The sequence below is a fragment of the Stigmatopora nigra genome, chromosome 12 (genome assembly GCF_051989575.1).
Source record: "Stigmatopora nigra isolate UIUO_SnigA chromosome 12, RoL_Snig_1.1, whole genome shotgun sequence".
NCBI lineage: Eukaryota > Metazoa > Chordata > Actinopteri > Syngnathiformes > Syngnathidae > Stigmatopora > Stigmatopora nigra.
In genome coordinates, this window is record NC_135519.1 from 8,733,428 (window position 1) to 8,751,408 (window position 17,981).

At 39.7% G+C, this 17,981-nt stretch overlaps 1 protein-coding gene across 4 annotated transcripts in view; it reads left to right on the forward strand.

The window, feature by feature from the left end:
• unc5b (unc-5 netrin receptor B) overlaps nucleotides 1-17,981 on the forward strand; it is a 41,603-nt gene that overhangs the window by 12,189 nt on the left and 11,433 nt on the right. For all 4 annotated transcript variants that reach the window (XM_077729878.1, XM_077729879.1, XM_077729881.1 and 1 more), the window contains exons 2-7: nucleotides 14,509-14,739; nucleotides 14,959-15,102; nucleotides 15,309-15,412; nucleotides 15,842-16,022; nucleotides 16,341-16,508; nucleotides 17,382-17,546. In XM_077729878.1, the coding sequence (XP_077586004.1) occupies nucleotides 14,509-14,739; nucleotides 14,959-15,102; nucleotides 15,309-15,412; nucleotides 15,842-16,022; nucleotides 16,341-16,508; nucleotides 17,382-17,546 (993 nt within the window). The remainder of the gene's footprint in view (nucleotides 1-14,508; nucleotides 14,740-14,958; nucleotides 15,103-15,308; nucleotides 15,413-15,841; nucleotides 16,023-16,340; nucleotides 16,509-17,381; nucleotides 17,547-17,981) is intronic.

The following is a 17,981-nucleotide window of genomic DNA, read 5'->3' on the forward strand; positions in this document are numbered from 1 at the left end:
CTTGTTTTTTTTTGTTTTTCAATTAAAATGAATGATAGAAGTGCATGGGGGCACCGGGACAAGGAGATCCTATTGTGATATTACCTTGAGGCGTACCGTCTATGAGTTGGTGAGAGAAACAGAGTGTGCTGTCTATATTTTGGTCTCAGTGCTTCACACCCCCTGGATTCTTAATGGACCACATGATATGCAACTTTAGCCAGGGCCTGTGCATGAGGGAGGGAAGATGGAAAGTGGACGACCAGGCAAAGATTGGAATTATTGCTCATATGTGGTCATGGAGGAGATAAAGGGAGTTAGGTTGGGAAATGTCTTCCTGTGTTTGTGCTAGTTGTTGGGGGGGCTTGAAGGGAGAGCGTGCTGCAGTGTACTTTTCATTACTTTGTACTCCTCTAGAGGTTCAGGTGTATGTGTGTACGTGCTTTGCTCTCTTTGTCACACTAGCTATGTATCGCACTTGGGTAACCTCTCCTCTTTTCTCCATTTACCATTCCTCCAGTCCCTTTTTTCATTTCTTTTTATTTGCCCCACTGATTGTTTTTATTGTCTCCACTGCCATTAAAGTGATTGGAGGCTATAATATGTAATGCATATTAATGTCCGAGTCATTTCATTCTGCACTGAATAATATTTAATGAAGGGAAAGCGTACAGATAACTGCCCAACATTCTACTTGATACATAACTAGAGGTTGATGTTTGCTGTTGTTTCACATGGGAAAAAAAAAGACTATTTAAGGAGCACACACACAACTGTAATTGTCAGATCACAATGTTAGGTTTCAAGACAGTCAGTGATGCGCTTTACTTCGTCGTCTATCACTTCTCTTTGCCAAGTAGCTCAAAATATTTGTTAGTAGTTATTTATGCAGTAGTAAAAGAACATTTCTTGCCAATTTGAAAGTTCCAAAACATAACCTTGATTAAGAAATAGCAACAACTTGTGTTATACCTTCCTGGCTCATACAAAAAATGTTTAACAACTGGGTTTTGTTTAAAAAAAATTGCCAGAAAATTTAGATTTTGAAGCAAATTAGTTCATTCATTTTACAGATTTATAAATATAGTTATGATCAATGTTATAACATAACCACTGGAAAGGATTGTCACATAGAGGACAATAGTAAAAATGTTGGTCAACTAAAACATTAATAAACCATATTACCACTTGATTGCCTTTTAAATTCAACAAAGAATAATATTTAATCAGAGCAAGTTCTCTCCTCTATCCAGTGTTCCAATGCTCTTGGTGTATATATTTAGCCCAGTATTCCCACTCCCGACCTGTCATACCTTTTATCCATCAGACTTTATTAGTCATCCTCGCAATGGATTAAGCATCTGCCACCAGCTGCTTGCGTTGCCTCTACCTTATTAGATTGTGCAATCTTGTTCACTACTCTAGCCCAGTTTTGTGTTTCTTAGCCTACTTTAGTGAGTTCATTTATCTACTCTCTAAGCAGAACTATTTCTTTGGCTTTTCATCTTTAAGTAATCAATAGCGCTCCTATGAAAACAGGTCGTCCTGTCTCCTGTGGTTCCTCTGGCTCGTGTTCCCTTTTTGTTCCATGTCTTTATCAATTTCTCACTCTCTCCTTCATTTTTTTCCACTTGTCGCTTGTGCTCTCACTTTATCTTCATCACTCCCCTTCCTCCATACCTGTCTTCTTTCTATCCCTCGCTCAAGTCATGCCTACTCTTACTACCCATTTGATGAATGACTTGGCCCATCTGGACTGAGCCCTGCATGCCCGGCACGCAATTAGTCTATGTGCAGCCATGATTAAAAATAGATCGGAATGCTGAGCGAGAAATTAGTCAAGGAGATCTCTCTAGAGCGTCGTCTCATTCTCTTCTTCATACACGTATTGGCAGATTTAAAATACAGACATTATCTACAGCATAGCTACCAAAGTGCCGTTGTTATGCTATCACACATTTAGGTAGGTATTTTTACACACAATCTTTTTCAGTTTTCCAAATTTCCTTCCTCTCATCGGGGTCACATATGACTGGACCCTTGACCATGATGCGTGTGTCAAAAAGTCTGTAATGTAACAAAAACTATTAGGTCTTTCTCCAAAGTTGCACCTGTCATTTTGCAGGAAACACACCAGTCCAGGGGTTAATTTGTGCCGTATCTTACTGGAACAGGATCCATTTCTTATTGATTGATTCGACATGTTCCGGGACTTATTACGCACCTTATTACCCATCTTTGCCGTAATGGACTAATAGACATGGTCACAGATGTGATGTATTACATTCAACAGTAGTTGTTTTTGGCCTTCACCTCTGGGGGTGCTGTTATATGTGTAAATATCTGGGTCTCGTATAAGAGAGTAGACATAATTGGGGTATCTTGCATTCGTAAAGAGGCACTGGGTGGCCAAAGTATAGATATCACGTATATAAGGCTAGATGTAGAGTCGACGGCTTAAGTAACTAGTGGCAATCATGCAGCGAACTCAAAGTAAAACTCAAAACAGAGAGGGGGCGGACACTCATGAATGCTCATGCTTTGGATTGTTTTGGAAACTAAAGTAAGTAGGCGAAGTGTATAATAAAAGGCTACCGCGTCAACCTTTCAATAAAAATGATAGGTTTTGGTTTTTGTTGTTTACTGTAGACTGTGATTTTGTTTTAAAAATTCAACATGTTGACAAGGTAATCGCTGCCTCAAAAATGCCCTTTTGTAAGTGGTGCCTGTGGTGATGTGAGCGATTAATATACATTAGCCTGGATAATTTTAAATTATTGTCATCAACATTACCATTGATTGTTATTTGGTTGTAATTGAAATTGTTCCCTTGTGTGATAGCTCGAGTGAAAAGTTGCTCTTCTTAGATATATCTGAATGTGTAGGACCCTCTGTGAGTGGGGATTGCCTGCGGACTTCTTCTCTGGGTGCTGTCTCGCGTTGAGCGGTGGGTTTGAGAGGCTTGTCGAAGTAAAGCTCCTGTCAATGCCTGGCTCGAGGCTGTGTACTGATGAAAGGCCTCTTCATCATCCTAATGGGTTACACAAACCTCTTCACCAGCACTGACTGGGACAGGCAAGTAGGGAGTCAGTCCACACACAGCAATTCAAGGGAAAAAAAAACACGATTGAAAACAATGTGCCGTGTAAACACAGCAAAATGATGCTGTTGGGAGTTACTGGCCTCCTGACCCTGGGCTGCCTGTTGTTTGTGAGAGGCTCAGTGGATCAGAACCATTCAAATAATTACTTTTTCAGATTGTGAGATTACGCCAATGCATTACAGTTCAGCAGCACCTCTTGAGAACATTCTCTCTATATATGAATATGAATAAATGTATACAACAAAAGCTTAGATTTGGCCGTACAAATTTCAGCTTTTGAGGATTTGAAAAATTGAGAAAAAGATAAATCAGATTTTTTTTCACCTTTTAATCTAAAAGCACAGACTAAAATAAAAATCTTTTTAGGGGAAGTACAACAATAATTTGATGTGGGTTTGTTCAAAAGTATTTTCAAAAACTCAACTCTTACATCACTTATCCTCTAATGATTAAACACCTGAAATTATCAGGTCTATAAAACTTTTCTCAACATTATATGCCACAATGCTGCTCAATTATCTTGTCCTTTTACGATCTGCGCTAATTGCGTTCTACAGATTATAGGTATAAAATAAAGGTGTAAACGTTTTTAAGTTCTATTGGTCGCGTTTTCTGAATATCACAAAAATCAATACTTCAACAAAGGGTATAGAAAACAACATTTTTCTTTCTAGGTTAATTTGTCAGCCATAACTGTTTTGATATTTCTTGAAAAACAACATTAGTCTATTTTAAAACCAGAGCTGAGAATCTATTCATTGACTAATGTTGGATAACAGTATCTTCATTGTAACACATTGAATTAATTCACAGATTGTTTATCTTCCATCAGTACTTGTGGGAGACAACTGAGATTGTTAAATTAAAAGTTCAATTTATCATAAGTGAATATGCAGGCTGTCACCTTAAAGTATTTTTGAGCATTAAGCTTTTATTGTCATTATATACTATACATGTTGGGACAAGGATATACATCAAAATGCACTGTCAATTCATGCCAAAATGATTGCAAATAGTCACTTAAGCATTCCCAATGGTGCAAAAATACGTTTTTAGTTTTAATATTTCTTCTTTTACACATGTTTTCCATTAACAATATTACAACTAGTTTCGTTGAGCTCACAGTTTTTTCCTTACTTGACAAGGACACATTCCTTGACTGCAGGGCAGCACTGCAAAAAAAAAAAAAAACATTAGACAGGAGCCAACATCTCATGAATGATTGACACATGGATGCTGACTCATCACACTGGGGAAGAAACCTAATATTGTTAAACTGAAACATAACTAGATTTGAAATATAGAGCAAGTGTTGGATCAATTTAGTTATAGACCATTTTTGAGTATCGTAGCCGCTCTTTTTGTTCACCTATAGTATTTTCTCAATTTTTCTTTTCCCTCTTCAGTTTCTTACTTGGAAATACAATTGAAAAGATTTTCTCTGTAACAACTAGGTAACATTCACTGATCCTAGGCTAATATGTCTTGGGATTTCTCCGACGCAATGAGACATAATGAAGGAGCAGAGTGACGCAAACGTCGCAATGTTTGTGTAGATTGTTATTCCTCTTCTTTATCCATGTGTTTCATTTGCACAGGGGCTCGTTCACGCCGCCCTGAGTTTCGCAGATATTGCCGAAGCCGCTCTCTGGAGTACGTTCGTGTACGCGCCCGTGTGTGTGAAGTGACGTTCGTCACACACGTGTGGCACGTCGATCCGCTGTCAATCCGGCTCATCTGTTCATTAGCATGACAGAGAGGCTCTCCTGCCAAAGCAGTTAGTCACAAGAATCAGCCCCTGTCACAACACATTACAGGAAGCATCGGAAGCAAATACTGTGGCAACCATAGCCAGTGTGCAATGTGCGTACTCACCCAAACACACTCACTCATTCAGAGTTATCAAGAGTTGCACTCCAACTGCACCCAGGGACTATTTCTGCGTCTCTCTCTATTTCTTTCTCCCATGCTCTTTCCAGCAATGTGCCGTCCTTCCTTTTTCACATAACACTTGGCACAGCTACCGTCTTACACCTTTGGCTCCCTCCTCCAAGAGTCCTTGTTCTTGCGCCTCCATCACCCCCATTTTTTTCGTCCTTTCGCTCAAGTTGTTTCCTCGATTACTTCTATTTCTGTCTTTGTAAAGCTCCAACAAAGAGAGACCTTTCATTTTTAATCCGGTTTTCTCCTGCAATGAATCATCCTCTCTCACCAATATCTCCGATGTTCTCCTCTCTCTCAATTCTCACCTGATCCGAGTGTCTGATTTCATTTGTATGGGGCCAGGCCACTTCCTGTCCCTCGGGCATGCAAAGTTGTCATATCAAATAATGAAAAACACAACGCCTTCTGCCAACCCCTTTCACAATCGCTCACAGACACGCTTCTAGGAATAGCCGTTTTTTCACCAACTACTATTGTAACGTTTTTCCGACTTTATTATGCCCTTTTTACGTTACTTGCATTGGGAATCGTGTCATTAAGAATACAAGAGGACAAAAGAAAAAGCTATCTTCTAAATGGTCGAATTAATTCTTAAACTGATAAACAGAAAGGCAGTTTATACCCCAATGGCAGAGCTAAAAGAGACAGACAAGCATGACGTCAACCTCACATTTTGAGCTATACTTAGCAATTTCAGAATCTTCAATCCAACAGACATGCATATATTTTGGTACACAGCTGTATGAACTACGTAAATGCTAGATCCCTCAAAAAAAAATCTGAGCCATGCCCTTATAACCAGCGTGAAATTTAAAGCTTTGTTGTAAATGAAGACAAGTTTAATTTGAAAGGTTGACCAATGGTGTTTGATTGTGTAGGAACGGCTTTTATGTGGAGTGTTTTATTTTATGGTCGAGTAAAAGATGGCTGTCCCTTCACCCAAAACAACATTTATTATTTTAAAAGGGTTGGGGGGGGGGGGGTTCTTTAGTTCATCACAACATTTTCATTCCAGCTTTCCTTTTTGAACTTTTCTTGTAATCGTCAATTGCCTGCCCAAAAGTATACTCACAACATTAGTATATACGTGATTTATTTTGTTGCTGTTGTAAGGAGCATTTTGTAACTTTAGTAAGTAAATCCCCAGAACCACACCCACTGTTTCCTTTTTGTCACACTGCAACTTGAAGGTTATAGAGGAAAAATGAAAGAGTAGCAGTCGTCTAATCCTTGGTTGTTTGCAACAATTTGGGGCGCTAGGTTGAGGAATGTGTAATTAGCAGACTGTGCGTCTCCAATCTGACTGAACTTGCTGACTGGGGTAGACAGACTGGTTTTGACAAAGTCTGTAAAGTGTGAGGTCATTGTAAAAGCAGGGCTGAGGGATGCTAAATTGGGGTGAGAAACAGAACAGATTCATCTGCAGGGCAAAATCTGTCATTGTGGAGTGGTCAAGAGAAGCGATTGGCATGTGTTAAAATCCAAACACAGCGATTAAAAAAAAGTAGACTAATCCATCAATTAGTTAGAAAATATATAAATTTGGATAATTTCCTGGTATTCACAAGGCATTTGTTTCTCAGAGTGGATTATGGCATCTCTCTTGTATTACATGAAGTGTCACTAAATGCTTACAATATATTAACGTTAACTTTTTTTTATTTAATAAAGTTTATCTAGTTTGATTTTTAAACTATTTACCTACTAGATGCAATTCTCCAAACTTTTGGTACTTGCTGACATTTTTTTTTTTTGACAAAGCGTCTTCATGTGAACAAGTGGGTGCATGTTGCAATAAAGACGTGGAGAATGTCAGGTGGACTTTTGGGAAATTTTCAAGATGCAGCAGTGTGACGGGTGACTTTACCATCAAGTCTGTGATGAGTAGAGAGGGACGTGGGGTGGGGTGAGGGGCTTGGTGGAGGGGTGGGTAAGTGTGTGTAATTACAGGGGCCCAGAGAGGAGAGGCCTATAATCAGCTTGCCCTCGGGAAGGAATGCAGCTCATCTTCTCATGTAATTACTCCCATTTAAATGCCCCCAACTTCCAGTTGTACGGCTCACCTTTTCACCGTCTTTATTGCCCTACGCACACATATCCATACTATACACACATCCAATAAACAACAATCCCCAAACAAGTCTTGCAAGGTAAGCAGGCAAAACAAAGAGGGGGGAAAAAATGGAGTCATGTGGTGCCTGTAGTTGTGGGGACCGCAAGCCTCAAGAGGAATGGGCTCCACGTGAATACCAACCATGGCAACCGGCCACACTGGGTAGATTTGCGTAACGCTCATCAGGCAGCCACACTGTGGTGTGGCAGCCGAGCAGTGGCGCCTCATACAAAACACTTACTGTACTGTTGTCACTAGAAAAGCACACGCACGCGCGGCGCGCCTCGCGTAGTAGTTTGACCTCCAAGTGCGACATTGCTCTGTAATTTCGAGAGGATAATAGGAAAACAACATTGTCTTAGGCGCCATTCCTCCTCCCTCTCTCCCAGCCTCTCCCTCTGCACCTTTTGATAGTGATTGATTGTGCTACTTGCCTACTCCCATGTTCCCATACGGCGGGAGGTCTCTGGGGCGCACACACAAACGGCAAAGGGCCACTTTTTGATGGGCTATGATTAATGAGCTCCGCGGGGGTGGCGCCCTCTAGCTGCGACAGAAGACATCCTCAGCCAAATTGGACTCCCACCACCACCCCCCTGCCTGTCCAGTTCGCTCTACGGCACTGGTGGCACCAGTGGGTTGGCTGCTACAACACAACCACGAAATCCTCTTAGCGTGCCCAATCTTGCAGTCACACTTAGCCACACATTTAAAAACACACTCATACAATCTCTGTTTGAGTAGGCTGTCCCTCTTCTTGCTCTCAGGGATAAATATAAACCAGTTAGTACATTATGCAAAATCAATTATCGTCTTAAGATCATTGCTGATTGTAGTATCTATTTATATGTAATAGTAGTTACTCTTCTTGTTGATATTTTGCTGTAGTTTCTGCAATGGATTCAAATCAGTAGTGAGTGATTCTCACATATTGGATGCATGATCCTTTGGTAGACAAATTCTGTGAGTTACTGTAGTAGAAATGTAGTAAATGTGTGCTGGTCTACATATACACAGTCAGGCACATTGCAATGTGGTGAAAAGCAATCTGTTCTTCTTCCAGTTGACCAGGCTTGTGGTTGAAAGGATGCCAATGTGCAAGAGGTTAAGACAACTTTAAGCCATGCAACCGATCTTTAATTTGTCTCCTTATTGCTCAATGTCTGTGTTCTGTGTGTGTATGTGAATGTGTGTCATGTCATCAAACCTGCGTGGTCTGTTCCAGTTCCATCAACCAGCCATGCTGGACAGACCAGAGAAGCGTTTCTGTCACTTTGCATTTCCATCGTCTACTCAGCCTTCCTCCGCTGCCAATCTTTCAATTTTTTTTTTTTGGTCACCTCTAGTTTCCCTTTTTTTTCTTCACAAAAACACATATCTGCTAGTCAGGAGTTGTGCATTTAAAGCATCAAATGTTAACATTTCAATAAGTGAATACCCTAAAGTGTATATAATGTAGGTGTCATATTTGATTTAGTAGAAAATCATTTATAGTTGTGACAGAGCCAAATTTTATATGTATTTTGATTTAACATGCATTTAACGTTTAAGAATAGTATGATATTTGGTGACATGAATTTTAAGCAATGTGATATTCTTTCCTATGAATCAAAACGGATGTGTCCTATATTTATAACAAATTATATTTTAAATGTTGTAGATTTTATATTGTGAGTGACCATTAAGGGGCTCAGAGATTAAAGATTTTTAATTTGCTGTCCATTACGTAATGGGCTTTAAAGGACTCATCAGTGGTTGTCAAAGTGTGCTAAGATTACCACAAGTTGCACGCGGGCTCCCTCTAGTCATACGTTAAATAATAAATGCTTAGAATACCTTGTTTTTAATTCATTAAAGTCCATTAACTAATTACAGTTCCGTTATAATCAACTCAAAATACAAAAGACAATTTCTTTTCGTGTTTTGTAATAACCTTTTAAGCATAATACGATTTATCTCGATCCTTAAATATTCCCCTCAAAAAAGCACAGTTAATGTTCAAACTGTGACTTATGAAAATCCTAAATATGTATTTCTACTTCATTCAAAGGTTGGTCCTAAAACACACAGAACTTTTTGGGGTTACCTTGTACTTTGACAGCCAAGCACGTGTTGTAAAGAGTTTGAGCACAGCTATTCGAAACTTTTTAACTTTTCTCTCTACTCTCAAATCGAGCGAACAAATTTATGATAAGTAGGAGTAGTCATCGAAATTGATATAGCTTATTAAATTGTGCAGAAGTACAGGCAGGAGAGATAAGTAGGAATCAAAGCATTTTTAATGCCTATGGCCGTCTTTGTCAGAGATTAAGTCTGTCGGAGTCTTCATTGGGCGTGTAAAGTGTCAGAGTCATGTGGCTGCTGCTCATGCTGGTGGCTGCATCAAAATATCCAAACAAGAAATTCACAAGGCCATCATGTCAAAGCCACGGGAATTCACAGTGTTCGATCTGCACATTCGTAGCGGGGCGTCAAATTCAGCTTCCGGCCTCCTGCCGTCTTTGGAACCACAATAAATGTGTGTGTGTGTGTTTATATATATATTTTTTAACAAGTGAGTTCCCTATTAAAAGATGACTTGTGCCTCTCCACATGCCAATGTGGAAAGAGGCTGCTTTGAAGTGTAATTGGTTGTGCAAGTCCACGTGTGTTTGAGGGAGGTCAGATGGGCAAACTGTGTGAATCTTCACACTCAGTCGGCGTTTGTTGGTGTGTGAACAGACGCTGTGGACAATCTGCACTCAAGACAATGTGCACACAAGGCTTTTGTCTAATTTTGTCTCATTTTCCATCTAAAATGGAACGTTCTATGATATGCACTTCTTCCGTGGAGCTCCTCTGTAGCCTTCTCTTTACACTGATCAACATGAAGTCAGTTGACCTTACATTAATCATTCCATTTAATTACCTTTTAGAAAGTCAAGGAGAGACTGTCTAACCCCCATATATCGTATCTGCTTCCTCTGGCTGAGTCCTGTTGAGTCAAAACATGTGTGGGCCATGTCTTGGCCACATTCTTAAGCCATACATTCAAGTTTTAGAGGGTTTTCCTATTGGCTCATTTCTTTATATCTTTAAAGCACTTGCACGATATAATAATTTTTTGGGTGGCCATACATGGTTTGTAACTGGCAAATGTAATTATGGCAAAATGCATGAGGGAAAAATTGTAATGACATCAGTCGGTCTAGAGATTTGTTCTGCAATTCACTGATGAATAGCTGCTTGTGCCAAATTCATTAGGAAATGTCTTCTTTCGCAGCTTGGATTTATACATACTATATATGTGCCATAATCATGGTGAAGATTTGTTATGCAATGGTTTCTCAAAGTAATTAGTTTGGGGGTAGGCTCTAAATGCCTGTGTTGTCACATTTAGAGGTAAAGTTTAGTTCATCTGGCTATAAGCTATTTGTTTTGATCTGAATGATACTGTACAGCTTGATAAGAGCAGCACTTTTGGCTTTCTGTTCACACAGATGTTTGTCCTCAGTGAGTCACTTGTACTGGTACTTCATAGCTTTGGGCTGTTGTTGTACCTATTTGTGTGTTTACTGAAGCCATTTGAATCCGGCAGGCAAGACCAGAGTCAAGGGAGAAAGACGAGGTGCATTTTTATGTTTTACTCTCTGCTGTCGCAGAAGGATGGGAATATTTTGCTGTTGTTTGTTGGTTTATGTCCTTGCACTGAGATGTACTGTACTTCTACGTACAGCGCAATACTTCCAACTCACAACAATGTTCTTTATTCAAATTTCTGCTTATGGTTTGAGAGCTAAAGTTTGCACCCTTTAAGCTCAGTGTGAAACAACCTCTTCCATTCTTTTGAATCCTGACTAGAATTGTGTTTACCAGTTATGCTGGAATCAAAGGTTTTACTATAGCACAACAACTTTTCAAGTTCTTCACATCCCTACCACCACCGTTCTTGTCGGTGAGTGTTTCTTGATGTGGCTTTTGCTTTTCTTTCCATCATGTCTCATTGTTCCAGACCCCCAGTCCTGCGTTTTTTGGTGGCCATGCTCCATTACTGTCACTTAGATTACACAATGCTGAGACTCTCGGTTTGCCACACTCCCGACAGCCTTAGTTTTACTACACACATTTTCACCTAGATGTATTGTCCATTGCACCTAACCACAGTAGTACGATGTGGTACAGAAAACCTTGACTTGATGTGTTTGTAAAGTGGTGTGTGACAATCAACATAAAAAGTTGAACATTTGTTAGTGAAGCAAGCGACAGGATTTCACTAGTTTATTTGTCACATGGGGGCAATTATGCTACCGGGCTGACAATGTGACAAAAAATGTCTCAATATCTCTGACTATCTAAAATCTATGTATATCAAAATAGATTTTATGATAGCAAAACATATTATGGGCAAAAATCCATCCCGGAAGCTGACCAAAAAGGCTTAAAAATGACATTGGTTCCTACTTTGTCTTTCTTTCTCAGCTTACTTGGCCCTGCCCACCAAAGAATTAAATGGCAACCAGAATATGTTGCAGGAATTAGTAGTCTGCTAGCATGCTGCCAATTGGCTTTCTATTCCCATAATGCCATCCAAACCTTCTGTTATTCACCATGTTGTGATGTCACAACCAGAATTGCTGAAAAAAAGTGGGCGTTACCTGATGCATTGCTTTCGGTCAAATAATTATCAAGTATTAAAAACCAGCCAGATCTGAGTGCCAGCTTTGTTTTTTTTTTTACATGTAAATGTAATGCATTTACCATTTCATTTTTTGACATGCTCACCATTTCATCACACTTAAGTGTTTTATACTTAGATGTGGTTCTTTATAGCAAAAGGTAGGTGATTGACTTGATAAACACTGGTTAGGATCTGGTGCCACTGTACGTGTACAGAATTGTTGAAAAGAATGTCCAGAAGCCTGTGCTTTCCGGCTGTCTGTTGTCTGCCATTAGAGCAATAAAAGTCTTTTTGTGCTGCACTGCAAGGAGTTGTTGTCTTGAAACACCCCCCCACCCCATCTGCACAAATTGCCGGCTGCTGAGCTCTGATGGACGTCTGTACACTGGCCCAAAAACACTGATTCCACTTAAAACCTCCCAGCTCCATTATCCCAGAGTGAGGTTGGGCCCCCCCCAAAAAAAGAAAAGCTATCGTTGCTCTTTTTTCTTCATCATCTCAAAGTGTTGTTTAAACTGTGCAGGTCCCAGAACACACAGACTGAGGCTTATGGAGTAAGATATTTATACAAATTTGGAGGGTTTGTCTTTTATTCTGACTGAATCACCATCTTGCTTCATCGGGCCGTCTCTGGTGACACTCTTCCGCCCTCTTACTCTCCCTTCGCCTGCTCTGCCAATGTCTGAAGAGTGACAGGCTGTTTTTTTTTCAGATGCTGTTTGAACACCGAACAATCAATGCTGGGCAAAGTGAAAAAAAAAAGCGTGGGTAAGGGTTGGGGAGGAGCAACACAATTGGTTATTGACCGAGAATTCAAAGTCTGAAAGGCTGGAAGCGACATTCTAGCAACAGGACAGAAGGAGAGAACAAACTGAGAGAGGGCGTGAGAGAGGCACCGTGACAATTGTAATCCATGTTTAGATGTGTTAACGTTTTGACCAAACTTTTATGAACCTGCAAGTGTACTTGCTTGTAGTACTTGCTTGTAGAATGAGGCAACTTCATTAAAAGAGTTAACAACCGTGAAATCTTCTTTTAGGACGTTAGTTTACCTCTGTTTTGTTTAAATTTGAAAATATATTTACAATACGAAAAATTAGAAATTTCAGTTTTCTATATCACATGATGCCTTTGCTGTACCACTCACGTTTTGAGTAGAAATGCGTTATCATTTTTTGCTCAACATGGTTGGATATGGGGGAGGAAATTGCTGGTCTGTTGTATTTGAAGTTTTTTTAAAAAAATTTATCAAAAAGAGATTACCTCAGCAAGTGAACCTTAAAACCTGACATCAGGTAAAGCATTTTTGTGCTAGGGATTTAAGTTACATATTTGAGTATTATCTGTGGGTTCAGGTTGCACTCACAGGTTTGTTTTTTTTTTTTTTTCAAAAACTAAGTCACTGTGTAGAAATTGTTTGGATATGTTTATTTGAGAGAGACTGTCAGGAAATTCTGTGTAAAGATGACTGAGTAATGGCTGGCTTTTGCTTTAGAGTGCTTTTTGAGTGTACTTCCAAAACACACCTCAATGCTCTATCATTGAATCCCATATAAATCCCTACTGATTTGGGCGTGCGAGCCTTCCAAACTTGCTCCCTGCTTGCCGTCACTTTCTGTGTTCCGCTTTGCTTTGCTTTAATGTCTAAGCCCAGAGTTTGTCAGGGGGAAAAGTGGGCTAGAGGGTGGTTGGTGGAAAACTGTTCATGTTCCTAAAATAGAAGTGTGTAACTCTCTAAGTAGTTTCTCTTGTTCTAAGGTTGTGGAATAGCTGATCACGTTGAGCTTGATACATTTATAACGCCATGAAAATGTATTTGCCCCGAGTCTCTTGTTAAAAGCCTCACAATTTCCACATTCACGCGTCTTTATTTTATCAAATAGAACAATGGTGTAAAATGGAGTTTCGAGAGCCATATCTTTTTTTGATATTGCCAGTTTTTCAATGTTGAACAGCTTGAAGGAATGATGAATTTAACAGATTGATGGAATTTGTTTATGCACCCTTAGAGATCTGTAAAAAAATACAGTAAAATTCAAAGCCTTTCAAAATAATGACACAAAACGTCTTGAAAGCATGCACTATGGTTACTGCTCAGTTGTAGTTTCGTACACTCCATGCATTCTATCCAGTTTTTATGGACAAATATTTTCTCAATGATTTTTTTTAATAAACCCTTGCTTCAAAAACATTCATTTTGGCCCACATCCTGAAGTTGTGGAATAGTACTTTTTTAAACATGGAAAAATATTAAGGGAAAACTGCTTTTGAACAGCTTTATCTATATTACAGATAGCAGCTCCTGAATGAAACATCTCATGTGGTGTCTCAAATTCACTTTAAAATCCTACGTTTTAAGATCCGGATCTACAGCGTTCATACTTTAAAGTTGCATTAAGCTGACGCCAAAATGGCAACGATATTAAAAAAAAAACGTTTGAATATCAAATACAGGGCCTGAGATTTGTGTCCATTCTGCTAGAAAAAGCTCTTTACACAAATGTCAGTGGGGACGTGTTGTATCGAGCTTGTCATCAGATAATGTCAGGATCTGAGCTGCCTGTCCAACGAAGGTCATCCTTTTCGCTCTTATTTAGAAACATAGACGATTGCGTTCTCTCTGTAAGGCTTTGATTTTACCAGATCATCCGCTTTTCCTGAGGAAGAATAATTATTTCTTCTCATTTTTATATGTCTTATCAATGTTTTCAGAGGGCAGCGACTACAGTGACGCTGAGGTTCTCCCAGACTCTTACCCATCAGCGCCAGCAGAACCACTCCCAGAATTCCTGCTTGAACCAGAAGATGCTTTCATCGTGAAGAATCGTCCAGTGCAGCTGCGATGCAGGGCGTCACCGGCCACACAAATCTACTTCAAATGCAACGGGGAATGGGTCAATCAAAATGATCACGTCACCAGAGAGAGCTTGGATCAGGTCACAGGTGAAGTAACTCCTAGATGGCCAGTAAACCAATCTTCAAACACATGGCAATGTCACCTTGTATTTTACAGACCTAAACAGCATACTCAATTACAAACATCATTTCAACTGCATGTTCCATTAGCTCTTTCAAGGTTTTATGTGTGCAATAACTGCATTTGGCTTGCTGCCAACTCCTTGTTGATGTGCATTATCTCGTTTTATTGCCGTCTCCCCATAGGCCTGGTGGTGAGGGAGGTGGACATCTCAGTGTCCAGGACCCAAGTGGAGGAGCTCTTTGGCCTGGAGGACTACTGGTGTCAGTGTGTGGCCTGGAGTTCAGCCGGCACCACCAAGAGCAACCGCGCCTATGTCCGCATAGCATGTCAGTAAAGAGTGTTTTTGAGCAATTTTTGTTGCTTGTCAGGAAATCTATCAAGCTAATACATGTTAATTCGGCCTGATTTTGTGAAATGATGTGTGATTGTTACATTGTACGTTTATTAAGTAATGGCAGTGGTATGCTGAATGTACAGTTTGAAGTCACAACATAAGTATTGCTAATTCTTGGTCTGTGTTTCTGTGCCCTAGACTTGAGGAAAAACTTTGAGCAGGAACCATTGGGCCGGGAGGTGCGACTTGAACAGGAGGTTTTGTTGCAGTGCCGCCCCCCAGAGGGCATGCCCGCAGCTGAGGTAGAACACTCTCACATCACTAGAGAATACTTTCGATAAAGTGCTTTCCATTTGTCGCCTCAGACGTTCGATAGACAATTATCAATTTTTTATTTTAAAAGATAATTGACATTTTAGAATTTACTATGTTTTTTTATTAAATAGTATCTGCATATGGTATTAAAACAATACAGAAACACAGAATAGTTTCCAACAATGCTCTCAATTTTGGTTATATGAATGAGTTAAGCGAATATACTGTATTGTTAGTAATTAGCGATCACTTAGTTTTACCAACCCCAACATTTTATTTAACCTTTAGCTGGAGTTTGGTTTTATATTTTTTGTATATCCCAGCAAGAACCCTATAGATCTTTACCGAGCTTTTAGCCAATTCTAATGTCTATTTCTGACTGCCAATATTCAACTGAGGTTACTTTTATCTTTCAGGTGGACTGGCTGAAGAATGAAGATGTCATTGTCCCTTCGCAGGACTCCAACTTTATGATCACCATTGATAACAATTTGATAATAAAACAGGCCAGACTGTCAGACACAGCCAACTACACCTGCTTGGCTCGTAATGTTGTGGCCAAAAGACGAAGCAGCACAGCAACTCTCATTGTTTACGGTAATGTCAAAGTTTCCCTTCTCTTCATTTTTACACCTCCCACTCAAAATGACAAGACAACTTTTCAAAGTTTCAAAACTGAGTTACACTGTATTGTATTAGGGCATTGAAAGGTACCGATTTGGACTTTCATTCTACAAATTGTGCTGCATTGCTTGAATTTGTGTGTGCAAAGAGAGGAAGAGCAAGACACTATATATTGGGTTTATTGTATTGAAGCTGGTACCAAGACTGCTTTTTCTGGCATTGTCTTTTTCTGTTTTTAAAAATGTACTAGTAGAGTAATGCATTTTGCATTTGTGGTTTTGTGTTTGTCAGTGAGCGGCGGATGGTCCTCATGGACCGAATGGTCCGAGTGTAACACCAAATGTGGGCGGGGCTGGCAACGACGAACGCGAAGCTGCACCAACCCTGCCCCACTCAATGGAGGAGCCTTCTGTGAAGGCCCACCCTTCCAGAGAGTGACTTGCACCACACTGTGCCCAGGTTAGCATGACCGTCTCATTTGTCTTAGTCCTTGTCGCCTGTAGTCATGTAGCTTTTCAGATGAGACGGACAGATTTTTTTATTTTAGCAGTTTATCCATGTAATTCACCAACAAAAAAACAATTTTACTTGAAATGAGTGACAGTCCAAACCCTCTTTTTTCCTAAAGGCTTTTAATAGGTAAAATTAAAGTACAAATAGACTTTCCATGCAATACTTGTGAGGATAAGTGGAATGGAAAATAAATAAATGCATGAATAGAATCCCTATATCTATATATACAAAAGACTATTCTACATTTTACTACATCCTCACAACAAGCCATATCTTTTGTACAATATTTGTGTTAAATTAACATAGCAGTACTGCTTCTTTATTTCATATCTTATCACATGCATGTCTATATTATAGTATACAAATCAAAGACATACAGTATGTAAAGTGTAGTGATTGAAATATTTTTAGAATACTAGAGTTCAGAAATCGGACATGATAGGAAAAAAAGAGCGGATATAAATTCTGGATTCCACAGCTAAACATTGCTTAAAAACAGATGTCAGACCAAACCAAACAAGAAAAATTGTGTTCTCCAGTGTTATCACTGAGAACTTTCCATCATCACTCGCGCAAGACGATTGCTCTCATTTTGTCATTCATGTCAGAACCACTGTGTTAATTACATGTTACACACCGCCGTGACACTTGGAGCTTTGTCGGCCAGATGTAATGAATCAGATAAGAAAGCATCTGCAGATTGCCAAATGAGACACTTTCACCCATTACATAGAATTCATTATATCATGGACTAAAGTCATGCTCAATTCATTGCTCTTATTGCTGCTTGATGTATTCTCATCTGTTATGTCATTCCAGTGGATGGAGGTTGGACAGAATGGGCAAAGTGGTCTGCCTGTAGCACTGATTGCACCCATTGGAGAAGTCGTGAATGCCTAGCCCCTCCACCTAGGAATGGGGGCAAACACTGCAGCGGGAGTATGATGGAGAATAAAAACTGTACCGAGGGGCTCTGCTCACGCAGTAAGTAACGTGAATGTGGCACATTTCATATTTCAACCCTTACCTTTACTGAACCCTGAATACACGACTAAATCTGGGCAAAGCTTTCATTTGCGTAGTAACTGACAAAATGTAGCGCGCCAAAGGCCTCCATCAGAACAAATCCCCTTCGATTTTATTTGCCGCCCCAGGTGGTCATTCAAAGGATAATAGAAAAAAAGTGATTCTTTTGGGAAAGTCAGAGTACATTTATAGGGTGTGGTGCGTGTCCAAGCGATTTTTTTTGTACAGAAATGTATTCCCCTAAAGTGTGAAACTTTGAGTAGCAGCATGGAAGGACATGATAGTGCCAAAGAAAAAGAAAGAAAAAAAACGGATGTTTCAAGAAGGAACATGTTAGCCCGCAAAAGGAGAAGGCCAACGAGCCTCGTCAAAACAGTACAGATGGAGAGTGAG